Source organism: Podarcis liolepis, assembly GCF_965112155.1.
Source record: "Podarcis liolepis genome assembly, chromosome: 2".
In the NCBI taxonomy this organism is placed as follows: Eukaryota; Metazoa; Chordata; class Lepidosauria; order Squamata; family Lacertidae; genus Podarcis; species Podarcis liolepis.
Genome location: NC_139555.1, coordinates 18,827,616 through 18,852,272, shown reverse-complemented (window position 1 = coordinate 18,852,272; position 24,657 = coordinate 18,827,616). Strand labels below are relative to the sequence as shown.

Below are 24,657 nucleotides of genomic sequence, written 5' to 3'. Positions count from 1 at the left end.
GCGGCAGTGGGAGGCCCCATTAGCTAAAGTGGTGCTTCAAATTAAGAACAGTTTCAGGTTAAGAATGGACCTCTGGAATGAATTAAGTATGTAACCAGAGGTACCACTGTATAGATGCTACTTAACACCTAACAAATTATCTAATTATCTAACAAATTACATATCCATCACTAGAAATGTAAACAGCTAGATGAATCTTTTTTTATAGGTGGTGGACTTGCAAGAATGTGAGGGTATTTTGGGAAATGTTACAAGATGAAATAAAAAAGATGTTAAAAATGAGTATATTTAAAAAGCCCGAAGCGTTTCTGTTAGGGATTATAGGGGCAGAAATCTCCCCCACCATGCTAACGTTGTTTATGTATGCAACAATAGCAGCTAGGATTTTTTATGTGCAAAAAATGGAAGGAAGAAATAGTTTCCACCCAAGAAGAATGGATAAGTAAGATAATAGACTATGCAGAACTGCTAAAATTAACAGCAAAATTAAGAGAATCTAATGATGAATGTTTTATGGAAGAGTGGATGCCCTTTTTGGACAACTTAAAGAAATATTATAATATGATGAACTCGCAAGCAGGATTTGAGATATGAGCAGCAGAAATAATTAGAGTGTAATATTGTGGTTATGATTCGACAGGCAGAAGATAGGGTGTAGCAGAAGGGGAAAAACAAAAATGAAAAGCAGGGCGGGAAATCGACAAAAATAAGATGGAATTGTGTTTTGATTGTGTGTGTTAAAAATATTGAAACTTAATGAAATATAATGGAGGGGGAGAGACAGCACCTCTGCCTCATGGACTGACTGGCTTGCCATCGTCGCCTCATCTGCCACTCTCAGAGAAAGAGAGAGGGAGAGGGAAAAGAAGATGGTGCCATTATTACACATCAAACTGCCCACCACAGCTGGAAATGTAGAGAAATGAAAAAAATTTGGGAAATGATATACAATGAACTGAAAAAAATGTTTAAAATGACATTTAAACTGACAAAAAACCCAGAAGCATTTCTGTTAGGGATTCTAGGACAAGACCTGTCAAGAAAAATAAAAAACTTATTTATGTATGCTACAACAGTGGCAAGAGTCTTGATAGCACAAGGATAAAAGAACAAGGAAATTCCAACGAAAGAACAGTGGCAAGAAAAATTGATGAGTTATGCAGAACTGGCTAAATTGACATACAAGCGGCAGGACAAGGACAACTGTGACTTTAAGGAAGAATGGGAACTTTTTACAAATTACCTAAAAAGACAACAAAATGAACTAGACTCCTTGGCAGGGTTTGAATAAACAAACACAAATTTATTGGTTGATAACATGATAGATAGATAATGTACGGATATGTACATTTTATAACATGCAGAGAATAGCATGTGTTGAGAAATCAGAGAGAGGAGCTGAGGGAAGTCTCTTTTTGATGGGGGTGGGGGAAAAGGGGGGGAAATAATGAATAGGATATGTTTTGAAATTTTGTCATGCTGAAATTGCTAATAAAAAATACTTTCAAAAACAAACAAACAAACTGCCCACCACAGCTGCTATGGCTGTCATTTGAAATAAAGGTGAATCGCTTGTCTCAGGCAGCCGGTGCATTTGCCTGGTCAGAAACTCCTAATGGGGGACACACACACCAATGTGTATATAAGCTTGCTGAATTTTAGCACGTTTGAAGAACTTTTGCCATTAGCTTGGATGAAACCTTTGTGCACATGGAACTACAGGTGTGTGTCCTCTGCAGTACTTTGGCTCGGGGCCTTTTGTCTCTTCCACCCTGATCCTGCCTCTTCACTGGAAAGCAAATGCTTACAGGTCAACCCTAAGTCCACCCAACATCACGGACCCAGCCACACAATATAGCAGAGACGGCTTACGCACAGAAATGATTACTGCCTGCCTTGCCACTTATTTATAGCCCTCTGAGAGTGCTGTGGCTAAAGAGCTTTGACATAATCAGTCCAATGAGATAATCCCAGATTTACTGTTTTGGGGGGAACATTGTGATATTGGAAATACGTCCTCCGGGACATGCATGTGGGGAACATCAGTGAAGAGGGCTAGTCTGGGGTGGTGATGATGTGTGCATCCATGGGTGTGAGGAGGGAGGGTTCAAATTTTCCCTCTAAGGTTGCATTTAGTGGGAGGACATATTTTAGAAATGTGCAAATCTGTCACGGGTCCAGCTAGCCCACTGTTTTCTACTTTGACTGAGAGTCTCTCCAAAGGTTGCGGATGGTTAAATGCATGCCCACACATTTAAAATGCAAATTGCATTGGAGGAGGGGGGGCACTGATAATTTAATAGAATCCAAGCCGATGTGCAGGGGAGAATTTAACCCTTTTCTCCCTTGTGCTCCTCTTCAGAAGCTGGAGTTCCACTCAACGAAATACTAACATCTGATGAGTGATATTTCTTAGGGCTGCAGTGGGAGAGAAAAGGGTTAAACTCCTCCTTATTAGTCCCCACAGCAGAGGCATTTTGCTTTTTTTTAAAAAAAAAACCCCTGCTTATTAAGAGGCAAAGACACATTTAACAATACCATCAAATAAATTCCTGACTCTCAGGAAGTGCCTTTCCGAATCATTTTGTTACCTGAGGTCTTTGTGACTGGAGATATCAGGGAACTGAATGGGAAATCCAGAGAGCTTTGGACAGAGACAAATAGAAATTCCGACATGTAAATACCCTCCCCTCCCCGAGCAAAAACAAATAAAAATGTTTTCCATTTAACAACATGCTTTGGGAAAATATCAGTCTGAGCAGAGGCAATAACCGGAACAATCAACAGACCTATTTGAAGCACCGGGTGGATTTTCAAAGGCCTTGTTTTTCAGAGGTTAATTTAATCATAAGGTCTGCTTTGCTGTCAAAATTTACAAGTAAGTTCATCAAATCCTCTGCTACAGTGAAGTTAGAAGAAAAAAATATTGGAAAGATCAGAGAAAGCAACAGGTTTTCTGCTGCAGGCAAATACACAACAATACGGCTTCTGAAAAACGAAACAAGGGAATTGATGATCGAGTCCTGCATGGGACTATTATGGGCTATCACTTCTACATAGGCATCTGGGCACCGAAGCAGATGTACATCTTATGGTTCTGTATATTGTCAAGTATTTGCCAACACTGAACTGTAAAAAGCAACGAGGGATGAAGCCCAGAGGCAAATGTTTGTATTTCAGAAAATGAAATAAGCTTGCACCAAAGAGTTCAGACTATAACAGAAAAAAACAAGATGGCAAACCCTCCAGCTACTGACTCCAAGAACTGGCTCTGATAAATATTTTTTATGTGACAAGCCACACTGGGATGCAACGCTTATCCTGCGTTTTCATTTGCCATATATGTTTTGATATGTGCTGTAAGCCGCCTAGAGTGGCTGGGGAAACCCAAATGTATTTGCATCGAAGTTACGTCTATCATGAGACCATCTATCAAGTATGCCAGGCATGGCCAAACTTGGCCCTCCAGCTATTTTGGGACTACAATTCCCATCATCCCTGAACACTGGTTCTGTTAGCTAGGGATGATGGGAGTTGTAGTCCCAAAGCAGCTGGAGGGCCAAGTTTGGCCATGCCTGAAGTATGCCAAGAGAGGAAAAAGGAATGACAAAAAAAGAAAAAGAAAAAAGGGATTTAGTGGAGGCTCAAATGTGGCAAAGCTGTGTCTCTAAAAAGCTAAAATTCTCCAACACATGGGAAATTCAGAAGGAAAGTTCAACATGCAGAAAAAGCACAGCACGGTGATTTTACATTAGCAAAAGCGAACCAGAGAATCGGGAGGAAGAAAATCCTGAAGACTGAACGAAGTCTAACTGATCATTTATGCAAACATGTTTGGCTTTCGTGTAGGGACCAAAGGAGTAAGTCGAGATCGACCAAGGTTTCTGCTAAAGCTGAATAGCTAGAAACTGAACTGTTCTATTTCTCCCGAAGCACATATCCCGAAACCCAGTCTTTAGCTAGCAACTGTCCTTTGCTACACTGTTAATTTTCTGTAAGCCGAACGCTGGGTTTGCTAGCAACACTTACGGTAACTTGCTGCAGTGCTACAGTGTATTGATGCTTAACAAAGCGCCAACCCGATTCGCGCCTTGGTGAGCATCACGGCACACGCTATCGGAGCTTGGTAGAGAATGATGCCTGCTCTCAAGCAGAAAACCAAGGCTGGGGCACCACATCACCCCCAAGCCTAGGACTGAGCTGCAAAATCAATGGGATCATGTGGCATAGAGCTAGTCAGACTATATAGATTTGCATTGCATATTTAAATGCTCTCTGTGCACCTATCTATGGGCAAATGTAAAGCAATATGAAACCCTCCTTCCTTCTAGAAAACTAAGGGTTATCTTCTTGGCATACTGTATGCTGAAATAAAATTACATGAAAATGATGTACCTGACTCCTAGTAAATTAGCATAAATGTACAAGACAAGTACAAATACCTGCTGGAAAAGTAAAGAAAAAGAAGGCACTTTTATCATATGTGGTGGATGTGGAAGGTAATAAAAGCATTCTGGGAAATGATATATAATGAATGGAAAGAAATGTTTGAAATATTTTTTATAAAAAAAAACCAGAAGCTTTTCTATTAGGAATTATAGGTACCGATATTCCAAAGGAGCAGAAAAGACTTTTAATGTAGGTGACGACAGCTGCACGGATGTTATTAGCCCCAAGATGGAAAGAAGACAAAGTCCCTACCAGAGAAGAATGGCAAATTAAGCTGCTGGAATATGCTAAGATGGCAAAACTGTCCGGAAAGCTCAGGAACCAAGAAGACAAAAACTTCAAGAAAGAATGGGGGAAATTTGTAACTTATCTGGGAGACCACTGTAAGCAGATGAAAACATTAGCAGGATTGCAATAACATTTGTAATGTGGCAAATATTATGGACAAAATGAAGTGACTTAAAATATGGATTATTGAATAATATGCAGTTGAAAAGGTTGACAATAGGACCTGTGGAAGGGAAGGTGAGAAGTTCAGAGATTTGCAGGAATCTCTAAGTATGGAGATGTATTTTGTATTGTTATAATTTCATGTTTGTAAAACCAAATAAAAATTACTTCAAAAGAAGAAAAAGAAAACCAAGGCTTGCAGTCAACGAAGTCCTACTCAGAGCAGACCCACAGGGTGCAATTCAAGTGTGGCACGCATGTGGCGAACAAGGTCTGCTTCCTCAACAAGCCTTCCTCCCTGTGCAGTCCCTAGACCAGTTCTGGAGTTTCCCCCCAACCTGCCAGAGCAGATTTATGGGTTGCAGGGGAAGAAGAAGTCCTGTTGTGTGAGCAGACCTTGCTCCATGCACACAACAACATAGATGAATCCCACCCATGAGAATCAATGACCGCAAGTTAGTCATGTCCATTAACTTCAGTGGGTCCGGTCTGAGGAGCACACTGAATGTCACCCTAAATGTCAGGAAGGCTACAAGAGAACTTACTGTATTTTTCGCTCCATAGGGCGCACCGGACCATAGGGCGCACCTAGTTTTTTGGGGGGAAATAAAGGGGGGAAATCCACCCCGCTGGCTGTCTTGGCTTCCTCTTTAGCCACGCGCAACCTCTCCAACCAGGAGAGGCTGCGCGCGGCTTTGGCAGAAGCCAAGACAGCGAGTGGGATGGATCCCGCTTGCTGTCTTGGCTTCGTTTTTAGCCGTGGGGCTGGGGCGGGGGAAGCCCGAGCTTCTCCTGACCCCAGCCCCCAAAACATGTCCAGGAGCGGCGGCAAGATTGCACGCAACCTCGCCGCCGCTCCCGGAGCTTGCGGGGCTGGGAACGGGAACTTCCGCCGTGCTCTGAAGGCTTGCGGATAGCTGCCTGAAGCCCGGGGAGCGAGAGGGGTTGGTGCACACCGACCCCTCTCGCTCTCCAGGCTTCAGCGAAAGCCTGCATTCGCTCCATAGGACACACACACATTTCCCCCTCATTTTTGGAAGGGGAAAAGTGCGTCCTATAGAGCGAAAAATACAGTATGTGTTACGTGTGACATGGGAAGTTTCCGTACAAAAGGAGCTTGATGGGAGGGATCATTGAAACATGTAGTGCATCTCCTGCAGACTACAGAAATATTATTCAGCAAGAGTTGCACAACAACTGGGTAGTTTGGCTCTTAGTGCTATGGAGCGTTTTATGGAAGAGCTCTAAGCTCCTGGGAGAAAGGGTGAGATCCAAAAGTGATAAACAAACATAGTATTGCCTTATGAAAAAGCAAGAGATGGGCTGGTTTTGCTACCCTTCGCAGGATTAAATCACTTTCGTCTTCATCGCAATGTTTCTGCTTTCCAGATTTGCAGGGGGATGTAAGGTCCAAAGAAAGCAAAAGAACAAAAAGCGAAGCAAGTACAGTAAATCTCTCTCAGGAGCAGCTGGCAGAGACAATTTGAAGGGACCCAGAACACGCCGACAGCTTGGGAAGTTACTTATTTCTACAATCAAAACCAGATGGCTTGACCTTAAACATCAACATGTCTTTTAATAACTTCTGTTTATTTGGTAGCCAGTTGGCCTGGGGTCACAGGAGAATTCTGGATTTTTTAAAAAAGGGGGAGACACCCGTTGAAGATGAAGAAGGCCAGCAAGGCTCACCTGACCATTAGCCATTCCACCTTGGTGCAGGTACCTGGGCTGTGCTGGGACAACAAGGGAACAAAGGAAGGACAGAATGCTATGGGAAAGAATGGGAAATGGACCAGGAATCCTCAAGAACCAGATGCCAGGCAAGGAAGCAGTGTCTTAAAGAAAAGAAAAAAGGCTGGCGGTGGCAGCAATGACCACCAATTCTTGTGATAAACAGAAGAGAGGGTGTCTGGAGCAGCTATGTTAAGGAAGGCCAACATCTGGCCCTCCAGATGTTGCTGGCTGGACCACAACACCCACCATCCCTGATCATTAGTCATGCTGGCTGGGGCTGATGGGAGTTGGAGTCATAGTTTTTCCACCCCTTAGTTAGGTGAAGCATTGGTAGGGATGAGGGGCAAAGGGAGTCCTGATTAGGACCAGACTAAAGGCTGAGGAGGCTCATTGATTCCATCTGAAGTGTTCAGAATGACTGAGATGCTATGAGTTGTGTTCAGTGCTGGTCCCACTCAGAGTAAACCCAATGCAATGAATGGACTTGAGTTGGTCATGACTTTTAATTTCAGTGGGTCTACTCTGGGTAAGACTAGCATTGGAGACAACCCTGTGTATCTGATGGTTTCAGAGAAGACCAACAGAACCTCCACTCTTCTTTTGCCTTTCTAACGCTGCAGAGCCTGTTTACCTATTGTAAACGGCATCTCAAGATACATAAGGTTACTCCAGGTCTTTCAAGTTATTGCAACCAGAATCTCCCATGAAAAGGGATACATGCTTATTTACAGGCCTTGGTATACACTGCGTAAGTATATGCAATATGTATACCCAACCGATCACTATGCTCTGCGTGAGAGGACAGCTGAAGACAGCATCTTATCAGGATTGTCCATTCTGCCTGATGTCAGAATTGGGCTTGTGGTGTGGTGGCAGCTACCATTTCAAACCCCCTCCCCAATTTATATCAGACAGACACAACCTCTACTGTCTTTCCAGTATCTATTAAGATTTTCTTTTTTCAACGGATATTTTTCCAGGTTGGAAACTGCATTGGATTTGAAACTTTTATATATGTAACCATTTTACAATGTTTTTATCCATTCTTTTGTTCTATACAGTGGTACCTTGGTTCTCAAACTTAATCCATTCCGGAAGTCCGTTCCAAAACCAAAGCGTTCCAAAACCAAGGTGTGCTTTCCCATAGAAAGTAATGCAAAATGGATTAATCTGTCCCAGACTTTTAAAAACAACCCCTAAAACAGGAATTCAACAGGAATTCTGCTATCGAACGAGACCATTGATCCATAAAATGAAAGCAATAAACAATGTACTGCAGTCACACAAACAATCAGTAGCTGAACTGGGTTCCACACAGTCACAAAAAAAGAGCCACAAAACAAAAACTCAAAATAAACAGCAAAAACAGACAGACCTCAACATAACACTCAAAACGCAAGTGTGGCACTCAAATCAGAAGCGTAACACTCAAAACGGAGCATGTTTGGCTGCTGAAAATTTCACAATCTGGAACACTTACTTCCGGGTTTCCAGTGTTTGGGTTCCAAGTTGTTTAAGTACCAGGGCGTTTGAGAACCAAGGTACCACTGTATATGGTTTTACTGAAATTGTGAAATCACTTTGAGATGGTTCATAAATGATAAAATGTTCAGAATCAGTAAGGGGGCTATGGCAGAGTGAAAAGGAGGTGGGAGCTTTAGGGTGAAGGGAAGGTAATAAATGGAAATAAAAGCCTTGGGCCATCTTGCAGTGATCTGGTGGGCTGCAGATTCCAAAGGGGAGCCATATTCCAATCAGCACCGGGATCCATTTGCTGTGGGTCAGTTAAAGCTGCTTTGGATCCCTAGTTTCGCATGCTGTCAGGCTGTCAGGCTTGTTATTTTACAGCCCAGTCTTAGGCATATTTACTCATGAGTAAGCCTCAGCGCATTCAGTGGGAGTTACTCGTGGGAAATTGTGCATGGGATTGAAGCTTTGACTACCTTTAATCAATTAATTGACTACAATTAATCCAGAATGCGGCAGCTAGACTGGTGACTGGGAGCGGCCACCGAGACCATATAACACCGGTCTTGAAAGACCTACACTGGCTCCCAGTATGTTTCCGAGCACAATTCAAAGTGTTGGAGCTGACCTTTAAAGCCCTAAATGGCCTTGGTCCAGTATACCTGAAGGAGCGTCGCCACCTCCATCGTTCTGCCCAGACACTGAGGTCCAGCGCTGAGGGCCTTCTGGCGGTTCCCTCACTGCGAGAAGCCAAGTTACAGGGAACCAGGCAAAGGGCCTTCTCGGTAGTGGCGCCTGCCCTATGGAACGCCCTCCCACCAGATGTCAAAGAGAAAAATAACTACCAAACTTTTAGAAGACATTTAAAGGCAGCCCTGTTTAATAGGTTATTGTATTTTAGTGTTTTGTTGGAAGCCACCCAGAGTGGCTGGGGGGACCCAGCCAGATGGGAAGGGTATAAATAATAAATTGTTGTTGTTGTTGTTACTTCTTGTTCAGCTACTTTGACCAGCATCTTGCAAAAGAAAAGTGGCACTGATATTTCTTTTCAAAGTCTGATAGGGCTTGCAAACGTTTTTGCAAATGAAGGGCTCTCTCTCTCTCATGTTTGTGTAGAAAAAACAAACCCTTAAGATATTAGGGGTTCAACTCACATTTGCTTTGGCAAAGGGCCTCACTTTAAAAACAGTTTCCAGGTCACAGGAAGCGTTATTCTGAACAGTGGCTTCGAGGAATACTCATCTAAAACATTGCTACCTCTGACAGTAGACAGTGTATTTGAAAGAGCTGGAGCTTGCTTTTTTTGTTTTGTTAAGGCAGATAGCAAAGCAAATTTGATAGGGGCAAAAATCCTTTGAAATTTTACACATATGCAAGCGGTGGGCGGGCGTGGGAGGATAGCAAGACCTTGCCTACTTTGGGGAGTTAGTCTCATGATGCTGAGCTACAATATGGCAAAGCTGAATACGGTAGGAGGATAGAAGAGACTGCCTGCGGTGGCTTGCTTCGAAACGTGCAGGTGTGGCTACTATGTTCTTTGCTGCTGTGCCTGCAATATAGCCCATTCAAAACTATGTGTGCTTTGCAATTGTCTCGCTCCCACATGCTCTTTAGAGTGGGTCCAGGTGGGAGATTAATATAGTCAGCAGGTTATTCAGATCCTGCAAATGGACTGTTGCCAGCACTTCTTCTTTTTTCCCCTTTTTTTAACGGATTGCATTTTCTACAGAAAGGGCAAATCAGAATAAATCTGAGAGAGAGAAATAGGGGATGCCATGGGGGGGATACATGAGCAGAACTGATACAACAACATGTCTGAAACCTTAATCTCCACTAAGACAATCCAAAACCACAGCGTGAAAAGCCAGTTTCCCTGATCTGCATAAATTGTGCACATAATTTGCGTCCTTTACTTATTTTGTGTAATAGGTACCGTAAAGGTAAAGGACCCCTGGATGGTTAAGTCCAGTCAAAGGTGACTATGGGGTTGCAGCGCTCATCTCACTTTCAGGCAAAGGGAGCCGGCGTTTGTCCACAGACAGCTTGTCGGGTCAAGTGGCCAGCAACGCCAGAAGCCAGAGCGTACGGAAACCGCGTTTACCTTTCCGCCGCAGCGGTACCTATTTATCTACTTGCACCGGCGTGCTTTTGAACTGCTAGGTTGGTAGGAGTTGGGACAGAGCAACAGGAACTCACTCCGTCGCAGGAATTTGAACAACCAACCTTCCTATAGGCAAGCACAAGAGGCTCCGTGGCTTAGACCACAGCGCCACCCGTATCCCTATTTTGCATAATATATTCTACTAGGCATAAGGCAAAGCACAGGCTTCTCTAAGACACTGAAGACCTATCCTATGACGGCTGTATGGTCCTGCTCAGAAAGGGTTCAGAAAGGTTGCGAGGAGCTGATAACACATTTCTAAGCCCATCCTTACTGAACTATGCAGTTTTGTCCACCTGTCAAACTGGGCTCACAGAGGTTGAGGGAAGACAAGAATCTGGCCCGCTGGCTGGGTTCAGTTCCCCACCTGTGCCTCACATTAAAGTTAAAGGGACCCCTGACCATTAGGTCCAGTCATGACCGACTCTGGGGTTGCGGCGCTCATCTCACTTTATTGGCCGAGTGACCCGGCGTACAGCTTCCGGGTCATGTGGCCAGCATGACTAAGCCACTTCTGGCGAAACCAGAGCAGCACACAGAAACGCTGTTTACCTTCCCGCCGGAGCGGTACCTATTTATCTACTTGCGCTGGGTACTTTCGAAATGTGAGGTTGGCAGGAGCAGGGACCGAACAACGGGAGCTCACCCCGTCGCGGGGATTCGAACTGCCGACCTTCTGATCGGCAAGTCCTTGGCTCTGTGGTTTAACCCTCACATTATTGACCTCCAAAACTGCTTGGAACCGGGGAAATCATAATGCCAGATTGAACTGTATGGCTGTTACCTTTGGACGTTTCTGTGTGGCTCTTGTCATGTGAATCGGTCAAAATAATGTTCCATAAATTGGATGATCAAGTAGAGATAGAATCTGACTTCATGAGGGACCTTATGAATTACGCTGGATGGGTTGGGTTTTGTATTTTTTTAATGCTTCAATGTTTTATTGTTTTTATCAGTTCCAGCTCACAGGGATCAGAAATGTTTTCCCCATCATCAGCATGTCTTTGTATAAATGTTTCATTCCTGTCTGTTATCCACATCGAATGTGCTCCACTGTCACATGCAACACAAACCAGCTGGTTGAGCTCCTTCTAAGCTCTGATTCTTCATGCAGTGCTTCATCCTGCTACACCACTCTGCTTCAGAGATATTTATAGAAACTTAAGCAGCATGCTCTTCCAGGCTTATGGGATATTCAGCTGCCATACTCCTGGAGCATTTATTGCATTCAATTAACGGCTACCCAAATTAATAGATTCAAGCTACTGGCTACGTACTTGGTACTGAACCAAACATTTAAAGGACCCCATTACCCCACAGCGAACTAAATACTCCCCCCCTTTTTTGGGGGGGGCATGGTGTGAACTTATAATGAATCCACAGCCACCTCCAGTTCCTATGCAATATGGAGCAAAGCACAGAACCAAATAAGGTTTAGAGGATTCAGATGCAGTGCAGATCAGGAATTGAGAGATTTGGGGGAATTATGATTGTCATGACAACCAAGACACGTTTCTGTATCTAATTTTGTGCTCTGGAAAGAAACCAGTGGTAAAATAGTTCTAAACTCCTCATGACTGCTGCTCTTCCAAATACCAGAGAGCGAAAGAATGGATTGAAAATTCACAGCCAAGCAGTACAAGAGGGTTATAGTATTAGCAGGAGTGCGGTTAATACCAACCATTCCACTAATCCCTATTTAAATACACAACAGTTATATTAAAGCCCATTGAATGGGATCATCTGATCAGAAGCATTTCCAAGTATGTTCTCCTCCGGAGAAAGGATACCTTTGTCACCGGACAGAGGCTTTCTTGCGGAAATCTGGGTCACAACGCACTAGGGTTGTGGGGTGGCTGCCTTGCTTCAATGGGTCAGGGCGGAAATGAACTTGCTGATCCTACTCCCTGGCTTTCAGCCACCAACTGTGCACAGAGCCCTATATGTTCACCCCCCGCCCCACTATGCATAGATGCTGAACACGTAATCTGTAGCCACGGTTATTGCAGGGCACAGATCACGCATTTAGGATGCAGGTCACATTCCAGCCAATGGAGGGAGCCTGTGGTGTAGGTGTGTGGGATACCCATGAAGGGGTTAAGACCACAGAGTAGGCTGTCCTGCCCGGCTTAGCTAGGTCACTTCATTTCACCTTGGGAGGAAAGGTTACCAAACTCTTTGTTCTCTCACACATTCCACATGCTACTAGCAAGGCAGTCTAAGCCGGATGCACCAAGTTTAGACAGCGTGGCTTAAGCAAGCAACGTTGGTGCTTCTATACAAATAATTTTGAAACATTTGCCATTTGGGAACCGAAGTTATACTGCCTGTTTCTTCCTGCTGCTGCTGCATGGAAAAGCACATGAATCTGACCTTTGCAGAGTTTGTCAGGAAACCATTTCTAACTGACCAAATGTGTGCTCTCTTTCTTTTCTAAAGGTAGCATAGGTACCAGACTCAGGAAGGCAAGAAGGATGCTAAAAATGGCATCCTAAGAAGCAGCAGACAATGCAAAGCAGTAACAGCTGAAAATAACCAGGATAGTGGAGGTGCCACATCACTCTGATCCCCTGGCTTCCCCATGCGCACAAGGGCCTGACATGCACACAAAGGTAAGCAGGTACATATTTTCTTCAGTGGGGCTGCCTGCATAAAACTTTCTCTCGCCCGGAGAGTCCTGGGCATGTGGAGAGCCCTCCAGAGATATGCCACTCGTTTCAAGTTGCTACCAGGCCCTGATGAGACACAAAGTCTTTTCAAAGACGGCACTTGAAATTCTTTAAAGATCCTCCTACAGCTGCCAGTTCTCTTTCAAGTCCATTTGATTCATCTCAAGAGGCCCTGCATCTATGAAATTCATTGAGGATCAGCCCGCCCCAAAAGAAAACGATTAAGGAAACCCTTTAATTTGGGGGAGGACAAAAGAACAAATGGGGAAATAGGACTGGATCTTAATTCTTTGCAGGTTTCTTCTTTTTAAAAAACAAAACAAAAACCTCTCCCCAGAGGATCGTCCCTTTTCAAGTTTTGGTGAAATCTGACATTGTGTTTCAGATGGTGTGTTACCGCAAAATCTTCTCAATGTCAGCTCTGGCTTGCGTCTCACGAGGGATTTTTAAAAGTAATTCGTTTGCACAGATTGTCTCACTTTCCCCACATATGCATATTTCCCCCTTAATCTTTCCCCCCCTTTTTTTCCCTTTGATGATGCGAGTTTTCTATTAGAACACTGAGCATATTGGACATTTTGAAGTGATGCCTTGTTATTGACTATGACAAAGGAAAGACAGGCAGGGAGGCACACATACATAACATGCAAGCAAGCAAAAAACAGGCAGAGACCTCAGCTTTTCTCACCCCAGCCCTGCTTCCTAGGAAGAACTTCTTCTACCGGGTCGTGGGTTCAAGCCCCACGTTGGGCAAATAGATTCCTGTGTTACAGGAGGTTGGACTAGATGATCTTTGGGATCCCTCCCAACTCTACAATTCTATTATTATATCAGGAAATGCTATCACTGCTTCTATAGGTAAAGGTAAAGGGACCCCTGACCATTAGGTCCAGTCGTAGACGACTCTGGGGTTGGGGTGCTCATCTCACTTTATTGGCTGAGGAGCTGGCGTACAGCTTCCAGGTCATGTGGCCAGAATGACTAAGCTGCTTCTGGCGAACCAGAGCACCGTTTACCTTCCCGCCGCAGCGGTACCTATTTATCTACTTGCACTGGTGTGCTTTTGAACTGCTAGGTTGGCAGGAGATGGGACAGAGCAATGGGAGCTCACCCCATTGTGGGGATTCGAACCGCCGACCTTCTGATCGGCAAGCCCTAGGCTCTGTGGTTTAACCCACAGCGCCACCCGCATCACTGCTTCTATAGGAACAGGCAAATAAAGATGCCGAGCAGCTGAGTGATCTTTTTTCACCTAGCCTTGGAGCTGTATGCAGACAAGCATTATTAGCCCCACTAAAATGTTCAAATGTGGTTTAAAAACCACATTTCTTCCCTGTACTGTGGCCTAATCTTTGAAATCCACCAGCGATGCACATCTGGTGGTCCCTGACAGTGTTAGATTGCCCTCAACCATGAATTGTGCATTTAGTGTGGTGGCCTCGGGGTTATGGGATTCTCTACCTAGTGAAACAAAAGCTGGATGAGAGTTTTAGGCACTCATTTCGGCAAGGAGCATTATTTGCTCTTTTTGCCAAGCAAACCTGTTCTGCTCTTCGGCTTCTTCCACGTGTTTTCCTTCCATTTTGTTTAGCTACCGTTGTTTTGGTTTCGAGATCTTGTGCACTGCATAGATCAGGCTTGGCCAAAGTTGGCCCTCCAGCTGTTTTGGGACTACAACTCCCATCATCCCTCGCTAACAGGACCAGTGGTCAGGGATGATGGGAATTGTAGTCCTAAAACAGCTGGAGCGCCAACTTTGGCCATTCCTGGCATAGATATATTTTACATGAGTTTTGGGTATAGCAAGGATAGATTGAATAATATCCACGTTTGTGACTGCAATGCACCTTTCAATCGGGGCTGAGTTTACAACGCAGGATAATAATAATTTAATAATAATTTATTATTTATACCCCGCCCATCCGGTGAAGTGAGCTGTTTCAGTTGGCAACATGGGAGGGTGTGTGTTAGATGAAGGCAGGAATTGGTGTCTGAGTGATACAGTAAGGCTTTTACAAATAAAATGTGATTGTTCAGCCCGGACACTTATATCCAGTGCTGAGGGCCTTCTGGAGGTTCCCTCATTGCGAGAAGTGAAGTTACAGGGAACCAGACAGAGGGCTTTCTCGGTAGTGGCGCCCGCCCTGTGGAACGCCCTTCCTTCAGATGTGAAGAAAATAAGCAGCTATCTTCTTTTTTAAAGACATCTGAAGGCAGCCCTGTTTAGGGAAATTTTTGATATTTAATGCTGTACTGTTTTTAACACTTGATTGGAGGCCGCCCAGAGTAGCTGGGGAAACTCAGCCAGATGGGCGGGGTATAAATAATAAATTATTATTATTATATTATTATTATAATGATAATAATAATTCCAGATGAAGCAACGTAGTGTGTGCTCTCTGTGTCCACCATTTGGGCTTCACTTCAGGCAACATAATGTTTTAGACTGGCACTATTTTTAGTGAAAGGGAAAATCTGGACTCCTATAGCAATGCCTGCACTATTTTGTGCCGAAACCCCTTGCCTACAACCTGGAAACATACACTATTGGAGTGTATGATGAGGCACAGCTGCCCTCTCAATACTGACCCACCTAGAGGAGGGGTAAGGTGTGACAAGCCAACAGAGAGGTTGGGTCAACTAGGATATCAGGTTATGCCAAGGATCTTAAAATCACCTCGCATGTGGCAGTGAGACTCACGATATGTCATAATTCCAATTTTATTCTAGCACAGCTGTTATTGATGTGACTGGAGTGTTTAGCCCTCCGATTTTGTGTCTCCCCATGAGAAAATTGCTTTGACTATACTATCGGTATATTACAAAAAAAAACACCACCACAATCATAGAACCCAGCAAGATATTATTCAATTAGTTTTTATCTTGGTGCTTCAAAGGAACAGACTAGAGCTGTGTTTCCAATGGTTTGGTGTTTCAAAGGAACGTGCTCCAACAGTTTGGTAACCAAAATCCCACTGACTGAACTGTCACGACTTAAACTTAAGAAGTTACATTTCAGCTCAGCACCTTAATTTTACAGATATGCATTGCTGTTATAATTCAGAGAGCAGTTCAGCTGGAGGCTGATTTTGCTACCTGCATGAAAGATAACACAAACACATTGGTCACTAGGGCTGGGCGATATCTGGTTTTCAACATCGTGATATATTAACAGCTAAACTTCACAGTATCATGATGTCTGAACTAAGGATGGAGCTATGGCTGGCTTCACGGTTTTTCCCACACAGTGAATTTTTTGTGGCACCTCCTCCTGCGATCCGCTACCCCTTGCATGAGGCAGGGGAGAACTGTGCTGGCAGAGGTCACAGGGGCTGCAGGAATCGAGAAAATCATTGGCATACACACACAGACAAAAATGTCATGATTTGAGATACTGTATTTTTTGCTCTATAAGACCCACTCCCCCCCAAAAAAAAAAACGTAAGGGGAAATGTGTGTGCGTCTTATGGAGCGAATGCAGGCTGCGCAGCTATCACAGAAGCCAGAACAGCAAGAAGGATTGCTGCTTTCACTGCACAGTGATCCCTCTTGCTGTTCTGGCTTCTGAGATTCAGAATTTTTTTTCTTCTTGTTTTCCTCCTCCAAAAACTAGGTGCGTCTTGTGGTCTGGTGCGTCTTTTAGAGCGAAAAATACGGTATATTGCCAGGTCAAAAATTATGAAACTGATATCACGATATGGACTTCAGACAGGTTTGGGACGATATATCGCCCAGCCCTAGTGACCACATTTATTAAAACATGCACCTCACATGTAGATCACATTTTTATATTGCCAGAAGCCTTTTAACCACCCCACTCCCTACTAACAGAAACATTGTTGTCCGCTGTTTTCCAGATAATGCTATTAATTGCATTCAGACAGTTGATAGTGCTACTCACTTGATGAAGTATTTGATTCCATCTGCTGTATAGGCCTCTTCCCATCCATAAGGCAGACCTAGATGGATGTCGGGGGGGGGGGGGACAAAATAAAAACCCATCACAAATCTCAGTCAGCACTTTCAAGCATAACATGGATCTGCATTTCTGAAGGGACGCCTGTTATAAATATGCACTCCGATAATGAAAAGTTAGGTATAAATCAATAAATAATAAGTTATTTATTATTTATGACAATATTCATATACATTAGGCACAATATAGAGGTGATATGCATTTTAAAAAACACAACCTAAAACTAATGCAACAATATAAAAGCATATATAAAAGGCGGGGAAAAAATTGATACAGGGAATGGATGGGCAAAAAGATAAGTCTCTGCAAGACAAGTGAAGCAACTGATGTTTGCTGTTTCACAAATGGCAGAGAGAATGGCATTCTGCAGTACAGGGACAACAGGAAAAAGCTCCCGTTTTCAGGTCCCCACCCGACAGTCTGTAAAGTGTAGTGCCTGAAGTCAAATTTCCCGAGATAATCTCAGTGATCCTACAAGTCTCTGCAAGGACAGGAGGTCTGTCAGCTGACAGAGCCCCAAGAAATATGTGTGTGAGAGAGAGACAGAGAGAGAATCTATATGTATATTTGAATGATTTTCCATATATGTGTGTATGTGTCTTTTTTCAGCTGAATCTTGCTGGCGCGGCTGCCGAGACCACATAACACTGGTCTTGAAAGACCTACATTGGCTCCCAGTATGTTTCTGAGCACAATTCAAAGTGTTGGTGCTGACCTTTAAAGCCCTAAACAGCCTCAGCCCAGTATACCTGAAGGAGCGTCTCCACCCCCATCGTACAGCCCGGACACTGAGGTCCAGCTCCGAGGGCCTTCTGGCGGTTCCCTCACTGCAAGCAGCGAAGTTACAGTGAACCAGGCAGAGGGCCTTCTCGGTAGTGGTGCCCGCCCTGTGGAATGCCCTCCCATCAGATGTCAAGGAAATAAACAACTATCTGACTTTTGGAAGACATCTGAAGGCAGCCCCGTTTAGGGAAGTTTTTAATGACTGATGTTTTAATGTATTTTAATTTTTTTGTTGGAAGCTGCCCAGAGTGGCTGGGGGAACCCAGCCAGATGGGTGGGGTATAAGTAATAAATTAAATAGCACTCTCACGCATGTGTGTATACACATACACACCACAATTCGTTTAATAATTGTAAACAGTGCTATTTTTCTAGAAAAAGAGGTGCCGGAACTCATCACAAACTCCTCCCTCATTCTCTTAAAATGGCAATGGCGCCCACCTGAGAGGTGCCAGAACTAGGTTCCGGCAAGTTCTGGCTCAAAAGAAAGAAAGAAAGAAAGAAAAAAGCCCTGGTTGTAAACCTGTTTTTTTATGCTTTAGTAAAGTGTCCTTCAAAATAATTGCATTCAGCAGCCATAAGCACTGTACTGTCAATGAAGTACTTGATTCGATCCTAGAAACTGTCAATACACAGCCAGAAGCGTGAATTCTGAGAACTGTCTGATTATTAAACAGCCAGGTGTCACCATATATAACGGTGTCATCTAAAATGAGTGGCAAACTGTCACCCCCCCCCCAATAATTACAAATCAGACACTTGCTTCTTTGGTAGCTGCCTCTCCAGCCATGACAATATTATCGTGGACTTCTCTTGAAGAATCAAAGATTACCTTTTCCAAAGGTCTCAGAAAAAGGTAAGTTTAGGAGCAGGGCTGGGGAACCTGTGGGCCTTCCAGATGTTGTTGGACTCCTTTTTAAATTTATTTGGTTTTTCAAATTAAAAATTTACAGTCATGTATCCAACTTACGACATAAAGACAAGATTCCAAGGAATCGCTCAGACTTTCCTCCTTTGGCAATCACTCATAGCCAAGTAAGATTGTCTTCCATAAACGCGGTTTTAAATATGAGTCTGTAAGTGACGGTGGAGGCCAATTCTGGATCCACACGTGCTTCCACAGTGGAGACATTGGTTTCCGGGTGGGAGTTGATCACGGTGAGGGTTGGCCAAGCATGCCTTCCTCTTAGCGCGTTTCTCCCTTGCGTCCTGAGTTTGAGTGTCTTCAAAGCCCATGACACATTTGGTAAAGACTGTTCTCCAATTGGAGGTCCTATTGTTAATCATTTCCTCCTGCATCTTTTGTGATAATCCAAAATCTTTTACCTCTCCACTGTGTCCAAAATTCACCAATAAACTACAAGTGTTATTCCAAACCTACTGATCAGAGATCAGGAAGACCAAAATTTTAATAAGGAATGGGGGAAATGTATACTTTATCTGGGCACCACAGTTCAAGAAGCACACTGACAAACTGGAACGTGTCCAGAGGAGGGCAACCAAAATGGTCAAAGGCCTGGAAATGATGCCTTATGAGGAACGGCTAAGGGAGCTGGGCATGTTTAGCCTGGAGAAGAGGAGGTTAAGGGGTGATATGATAGCCATGTTCAAATATATAAAAGGATGTCATATAGAGGAGGGAGAAAGGTTGTTTTCTGCTGCTCCAGAGAAGCGGACACGGAGCAATGGATCCAAACTACAAGAAAGAAGATTCCACCTAAACATTAGGAAGAACTTCCTGACAGTAAGAGCTGTTTGACAGTGGAATTTGCTGCCAAGGAGTGTGGTGGAGTCTCCTTCTTTGGAGGTCTTTAAGCAGAGGCTTGACAACCATATGTCAGGAGTGCTCTGATGGTGTTTCCTGCTTGGCAGGGGGTTGGACTCGATGGCCCTTGTGGTCTATTCCAACTCTATGATTCTATGATTCTATCTTAAAAACCATTGTAAAAAGCTAAAACCATTAGTAGGATTGGAATAACACTTGTCGTTTAATGGTGAATTTTGGACACAGTGGAGATGTAAAAGATTTGGATTATCAGAAAAGATGCGGGGGAAATGATTAAAAATACGACCTACAAAGGGAAGGAGGGAAGTCCAAGAGATTCTTTGGAATCTTGTTTTTATGTTGTGTGCTGGATATGTGATTGTAAAACTTTAATCTGAAAAACCAAATAAATAAATTTATATAAAAAAGAAGATGGCAGGCAAACGGGGAGCAAGGAGGAGGAGGAGCAGGCCGGGGGGGGGCTTGTTTTGGCCCCCTTCCTGGGGTGTGGGCCCTAGCAGGTATCTGACGCCAGCTTCGAGTGCCAATCCTGCTCTCAAGGAGAAAGAGTTGGAAACGCAAATTGCAGGCTTGCTCTACAGACAGCATCTAATTTTCTCCTGCTCCGAGCGCGAATTTCCTCGTGAATTGAGGGAAACGTTTCATCGTGCAGTTCATGAGCGTACATATTTCAGCTGGTGTACACAAACCCAGACCTTGACTCCTTACGAGCTTGCTATTCATTCGACAAAGGGCTGCATTTACAGACTGGAATGCTGGCAACTTATACAAAGCCTGTTGATGGAAAACAACCCTCTTTCCCCCTCCGCTTTGCTTTCAGCCGACTCTCGGAAAGGGGCCCTGAAAGCTTCTGCAGGCTTTTTGTGCGCCACAGACTGTTTCCAAATCGCACAAAGCCACGGAGTTACAAGTGCACAGCTTAATTTGTAGCTTTGTGCCCCAAGTGCCAATTTGAAAAGAAATTCCTCCATGATAATATTCCAGCCTTGATAGAATTTCTGTCTGGAGAAAGCAGCTTGGTTTCAACTGGGCAATTGACGCAGGCTATAAATAACCAAGCAATGCAAGCATTTTCAGGGAAAGGTAGCTAAGTGAGAAAGCAAATAGTTGCTTAGGATGAAACGCGGGAGTGACCAAGCTAATGTATTTTCACTTGTTTGTGCAAGTGACGTGCCCGTTGTCGTGACCCAACAACAGACCCAACAGAGATCTCTACCTCCCCGTCAGAAAGAAAATAGCCAAGTAGAAGCAAGACAAGCCACAGATCCATCAGGCTCCCTCTCTTTAAAATAAAAAAGTGTGGCAACCAGCCCACTTCAGTGTCCAGGGCCACCTTCTCACAGCGTTCGAAATTTGACAGGAGTGTTTTGCACCTGGCTATCAGCTGCTTGCAAGCAAGCGAAGATTGCCTTGGCGCCAGGGTGACACCTGATGTCTTCACCATTTGGAGGCGCATGCCTGGGGACGCTCGGATCCTGACTGTTTTCGCACACAAGCAACACATCCTGTAGAATTCTATCTGTGATATTTTATCTGCACAATCAGAATGAATTTCAGGAACCAAAAACGTGACTTTCGAGCCGTCTGCCCCAAATATGGCAGCTAGGAAATTCCATTTTGGCAACTGTTAAGAAGGGGCCATTTGGTGCTTAGCTTATATATTTTGAGTTTCTAGCACTGCTTTCTCGTTTCCACGCCACCTCTACGAGACTTAGCACTGCACTTTGTGTGGGAGCCAGTGTGGTGTAGTGGTTAAGAGCGGTGGACTTATAATCTGGTGAACCGGGTTTGCTTCCCTGCTCCTCCACATGCAGCTGCTGGGTGGCTTTGGGCCAGTCACACTTCTTTGAAGTCTCTCAGCCCCACTCACCTCACAGAGTGTTTGTTGTGGGTGAGGAAGGGAAAGGAGATTGTTAGCTGCCTTGAGACTCCTTAAGGGGAGTGAAAGGCAGGATATCAAGTCCAAACTCTTCTTCTTCTTCAAGCTGGGGAGAGTTCAGAATGCTTGTGAAGTGCTGCGGACATGGCAAGATTCCTCCTCCCTTGCCAGCAGCACACAGTGGCTGAATGGACTTCGCTGTGTTAGGCTGCAGCAATACATTGCAGGGGGATGGAATAGATGACCACCGGGTCGCTTCCAACTCTACAATTCTATGATTTTATGAGAAGTTCCACAAGTTATACCACTCTGCTTGGCCTACTGCTCCTCTGATGTTTAGAGTTGTATTTCTCCAGCAGGAAATAAAGATGAAAAGCCCATTAAACAGCGGTTCTCAACCTGTGGGTCCCCAGATGTTGTTGGACTACAACTCCCATCATCCCTAAGCTCTGGCCTTGCTAGCTAGGGGTGATGGGAGTTGTAGTCCAACAACATCTGGGGACCCACAGGTTGAGAACTGCTGCCATAATACTATACTGACTTGGAAAACGCACCCCACATGACATCATTCCATACTATTTCAATAGCAATCCATATATCCTGTGCCTGTTTTGCACTCCTTTCAAGGCTGTGTCAAACGTAAGCATCCTACTCTGCTTACACAATGCTGCCTTGGTACTCCTGCCTGCCCTTCCTTCACCCTGTTCATAAATGCACACCCCTCGCTTAGGACCGCAACATGAAGCAGTGACTTGCGTGCCTGAGTTATGTGGCATGCCAAGTGCTGAAGATGGTGTTTTCATTTCCCCGCAAACGCAGTGCTCTTCGACAGAGGCGATTCAGACATTTAGCTTGGACCTGCCAAGTAAATAAGTGATGACAGATGGAACGATACAGAAGCACACGTCAGCCTACCCAGACTCTTCCTGCTTTTTCCGCACTGTTCCACTCTGAATTGGCAACTTGATGACCAAATTCAGCACCATTTCCTACTACAGTGGTACCTCGGGTTACGGACGCTTTGGGTTATGAATGCTTTGGGTTACGAACACTGCAAATCCGGAGGTAGGTGCTCCGGGTTGTGAACTTTGCCCTGGGATATGAATGTAATCCACTTCTGGGGCCGCGGGAGGCCTATGTAGGAAATGTGCGCCTTGTGTTAAGAACGCTTTGGGCAGCTTTCCACTCCAATGGACCCTTCAGTGAAAGCAGTGAATGTCCCATGTGAGTATCTGGAGGTGGTTGGTGGTAGATGGCAGTGAACAGATTGAGGTTGAATCTCGACAAGACAGAAGTACTGTTTCTGGGGGATGGGAAAGTGTGGGGGGCTCCCTGTTCCTGAATGGAGTAACTATGGTCCTGAAGGACCAGGTGCACAACCTGGGGGTCATTTGGGACTTGCAGCTGTCCATGGAGGTTCAGGTCAATTCTGTGTCCAGGGCAGCTGTCTGCCAGCTTCATCTGGTACACTGGCTGAAGCCCAGCCTGCCTGTGCATGGTCTTTCCAGCTTGGTACATGCTCTGGTTATCTCCCGCTTGGATGACTGCAATGCGCTCTATGTGGGGCTACCTTTGGAGGAGACTTGGAAACTGCAACTAAGCCAGAACGCAGCAGCTAAACTGGGGGAAGAAGGAAATTTTAAGATGGATTCTCTCTTCAAGCAGAGGACTAAGGAGGCCGAGTAATGGGAGTGCGTCCCTGTAACATGCCCTAGAATCAACTTCACGGAACATGGCAGATGGCTCAGGCAGATGCTTAGTTACGGGAAGTGCTTCCTGAAGGCAGAAAGCTTGAGGACCACAGACTCAGGAGCAAGATTTGACATTTCCCCAGAAGTACCGTATTTTTCGCGCTATAGGGCGCACCGGCCCATAGGGCGCACTTTTTTGTGTGTGGGGGAAATAAAGAAAAAAAATTATTTACCCCCCGAGCTTGCCGGGCTGGGGGCTGGGGAAGCCCAAGCTTCCCCCCACCCCAGCCCCCAGAAGGGGTCCGGGAGCGACGGTGAAGTTGCATTCAACCTCGCCATCGCTCCCAGATCTTGCGGGGCTGGGGGTGGGGGAAGCCCGAGCTTCCCTCAACCCCAGCCTCCAGAACAGGTCCGGAGTGACGGCGAGGTTGCATTCAACCTCGCCATCGCTCCCGGAGCTTGCTGCTATCCGAAGCCCGGGGAGCGCGGCGCTGTAGCCTGCTGCACACCCCCGGGCTTAGGGCAGCTATCCGCAAGCCTGCGGCGCCCGGCGGGAACTTGCGGATAGCTTCCTGAAGCCTGGAGAGCGAGAGGGGTCGGTGCGCACCGACCCCTCTCGCTCTCTAGGCTTCAGCCTGCATTCGCCCCATAGGACGCATACACATTTCCCCTTCATTTTTGGAAGGGAAAAAGTGTGTCATATAGGGCGAAAAATACGGTAAGTGCATCCATCAGGTCTTGGTGAATACAGCAAGAATGTATGCACAGATTCTCCAGTTCCCGTTCCTGCTACAGTGACATGGAAGGTCCTCATTTCAGCACAACTAACGCCCCCCGCCTTCGTGTACAGCAGGAAATGGAGGAATGCAAGCAACCGACATAGGAAGAATCCTGGCCTCCTTTCATGCTTAAGAGCTCAACTCGATGGGAACTGACAACAGCTCTCCCTCCATGGAAACATGAAAGCCAGCAGGTCTTCAGCTTCATTTCCTGCCGAGCAGTGCTAATATCCACAATCTGCGAAGGGAGAAGAGCCCTAGAAATACGAAACTCCAGGGCTCCTTCCCTCCGCTCTTCCCCTACTAGTTCTTGTCTTCCACTGAAGTGTGTGCATGCGCCAGATGCCAACTTTCCACTCCAGGAAGCAGAGCTGGTGTTCCATTCTCCCACCCCAGCTGTGTTATTCTGGGATAAGACTCCTCTTTGACACCCACATGGAAGACCTGTGACTTGGAGGCGTACGCTTTCCTTCCATTTCCCCACTTGCCTCTACGCCTGCTTGTTGCGGATCATTTCTAGGAGGAGATACTGCCTGCTGGAAAGCCGTCCCTTTTGTTCCTCCTTGGCTTGTCACTATTGATTCCATTGCTCTTGGCTGCCTGTTGACTTTCTCGGCTGCATTCCTCCCTTTAATAAAGTGGGTCAAAGCTTGGCACTGAGAAAGTGCGCTTTCTGGGCCTGGTAAGAGACTCTTTAACCCACCCACCCCCCACTGCAACAGCATATAGACCACATGTCACGCAAACGTCTGTCCATTATGGAGCAATATGGATTTCTTAGAGCTTGCATTTATGAGACAGGGGGTTGTATGAGATAAATTGCACAACCCTAT

At 45.1% G+C, this 24,657-nt stretch overlaps 1 protein-coding gene across 1 annotated transcript in view; it reads right to left on the bottom strand.

The window, feature by feature from the left end:
- Window positions 1–24,657, bottom strand: part of STXBP4 (syntaxin binding protein 4) — a 136,778-nt gene that overhangs the window by 11,974 nt on the left and 100,147 nt on the right. Inside the window, exon 17 of the mRNA XM_083490006.1 lies at window positions 16,832–16,889. Coding sequence (XP_083346132.1) covers window positions 16,832–16,889 — 58 coding nt within the window. The remainder of the gene's footprint in view (window positions 1–16,831; window positions 16,890–24,657) is intronic.